Genomic DNA, 2,416 nt, shown 5'->3' on the forward strand with positions numbered 1-2,416 from the left:
CCCAGAGCCTCCATCATCTTCCTGCTCTCTGGACTCCAGTGTGGATCTGTCTCAGCTCCTCCATCATACTTGATGTTCTTTACTTTGGCCTGAACCACCAGGAAGTGGATGTACATCTCAGTCAGGGTCTTGGGCAGCTCTCCTGCCTCTCTGGTTTTCAACATGTCCTCGAGAACTGTAGCAGAGATCCAGCAGAAGACTGGGATGTGGCACATGATGTGGAGGCTTCGTGAGGTCTTGATGTGGGAGATGATGGTGCCGGCCTGCTCCTGATCTCTGAATCTCTTCCTGAAGTACTCCTCCTTCTGTGGGTCAGTGAACCCTCGGACCTCTGTCACCATGTCCACACATTCAGGAGGGATCTGATTGGCTGCTGCAGGTCGTGTGGTTATCCAGAGGCGAGCAGAGGGAAGCAGCTTCCCCCTGATGAGGTTTGTCAGCAGCACATCCACTGAAGTGGACTCTGTGACATCAGTCAGGATCTCATTGTTGAGGAAGTCCAGAGGAAGTCGACACTCGTCCAGACCGTCAAAGATGAACACAACCGGGAACTGATCAAACCTGCGAATTCCTGCGTCTTCGGTTTCAGTGAAGAAGTGATTAACAAGTTCCACCAAGCTGTACTTCTTCTCTTTCAGCACATTCAGCTCTCTGAAAGTGAATGGAAATGTGAACTGTATGTTCTGGTTGGCTTTGCCTTCAGCCCAGTCCAGAGTGAACTTCTGTGTTAACACTGTTTTCCCAATGCCAGCCACGCCCTTTGTCATCACTGCTCTGATTGGTGCATCTCTTCCAGGTGAGGCTTTAAAGAGGTCTTCTTGTCTGATTGTTGTTTCTGGTCTGTCTGGTTTCCTGGATGCTTTTTCAATCTGTCTGACCTCATGTTCATCATTGACCTCTGCAGTCCCCCCCTCTGTGATGTAGAGCTCTGTGTAGATCTGATTCAGAAGGGTTGGGTTTCCTGCTTTAGCAATGCCCTCAAACACACACTGGAACTTCTTCTGCAGGTTGGATTTAAGTTCACGCTGACAGACTTGAACAATAATTCCTTAGTGAATACAAAAAAAAGCAAAAGAAAATATTACATTTCCTCAAAGGATGAGTATCTGGATATATTTTGGTACATCTTTTGAGTCATTTCATAAACATCATACATCCAGCATATCAAATCTTAACAGAAATACTCTCACTTCTCTGCAGACACTCGGCCAGCTCCTCCTGCTTCATTCTCCTCAGGAAGTGCAGTGTGATCGTCAGAAATGCCTCTCTGCTGCTCCTCCTCTGCTTTTCGTCCTCACCATCCAACAACTCCTCTTCCTCACTCTGACTCTCTAAGCTTTCGGGGTGATCTGAACTCAGAGCCCTCTGGATCTTCTTAAGCTCTTTCTTCAAAAAAATTACAATGTTCTCCTCCAGCAGCTGGTACAGAATATTAAATAAAAAAAACAATTAAACTAAAATAACTGACATCTGATTAATGTTGTACAGATTGACAACTTGTCTAAAAGTGCGTCAGAAGATGATCGCAGAAGCAGATGATTGTGAACAGAATATATGTAAAAGGAGCAATGGTACATTTACAGACCATAAATATAGAGTCCAGCTGTGTTTGACGCTGTTTGGAAGACTGACCAGTGGTAACCTCTGAGCTTTTATGGTCCACTCTGGAGAATCATGAAGAATAAACTCACAATATGTTTGCACCAAAAAATGTACACAGAAAGACACATAGTTAGTTAAAAATTCAGTTTCATAACGGAAACCAGTTGAAAACAACAACGATGGACGACCAATCCTGTACCTGGATCAGAACAACAAGCCATCTGTTTAATGAATAGATATAACCAGCTGGGTAAAGGCAAGTCACTCTGTTGCTGGGAACTGATAGAAATGTATGTATTTACTGAAAATAAAAGAGTTCTATCTGCGCTTTCACTGGTATTAATCGGCAGTGAACGTTTTTTTAATGATCATTTGTGAATTGGACCTGCACTGTGTTCAATGATTGCAACCTTCAACAAGATACTCTTTTAAACTACTGACTATTCACCAAACTGCATTCTACCACCACATTTCTGTAATTAGGGCCAAATTATCTGCCACAGGTCCCCATACAACTTGCTCGCAGAAAACTCGGAAAACTAATCCCCAAACTCCTGCAGTAAGTTCCCAGGCTCTGCATCTGATCCATAGTATTCTAAACTACTACACATTTCAATCAAAATAGACCAAATACATGGGAGCGAGTCCTCACACCTTAACTTGAAACGAAGATGCAAACAACACTGCAAAAGAAGGATAAACAATTTGCATTTAAGGTATACTTACACTGGGTCACAAGAATAGCTCTCATCTTTGAAGTTAATATATCGACCGAATGAATGATCACTCTTAATGGACAAACAACTGGGTACAG

General features: G+C 43.2%; 1 protein-coding gene across 1 annotated transcript; it reads right to left on the minus strand.

Annotated features, from left to right (window-relative positions):
- Positions 1 to 4: 4 nt before the first annotated feature.
- Positions 5 to 1,664, minus strand: LOC104957604 (protein NLRC3-like; the record flags this gene model as incomplete). Its single annotated transcript, XM_010785250.1, has 3 exons — positions 5 to 1,048; positions 1,191 to 1,419; positions 1,586 to 1,664. Coding segments are annotated over 3 exons (1,352 nt in total), but the record flags the coding sequence as incomplete, so codon positions are not given.
- Between the last annotated feature and the right edge of the window lie 752 nt (positions 1,665 to 2,416).

The sequence above is a fragment of the Notothenia coriiceps genome, unplaced genomic scaffold (genome assembly GCF_000735185.1).
Source record: "Notothenia coriiceps isolate Sejong01 unplaced genomic scaffold, NC01 NC01_scaffold00000838, whole genome shotgun sequence".
Taxonomy (NCBI): Eukaryota; Metazoa; Chordata; class Actinopteri; order Perciformes; family Nototheniidae; genus Notothenia; species Notothenia coriiceps.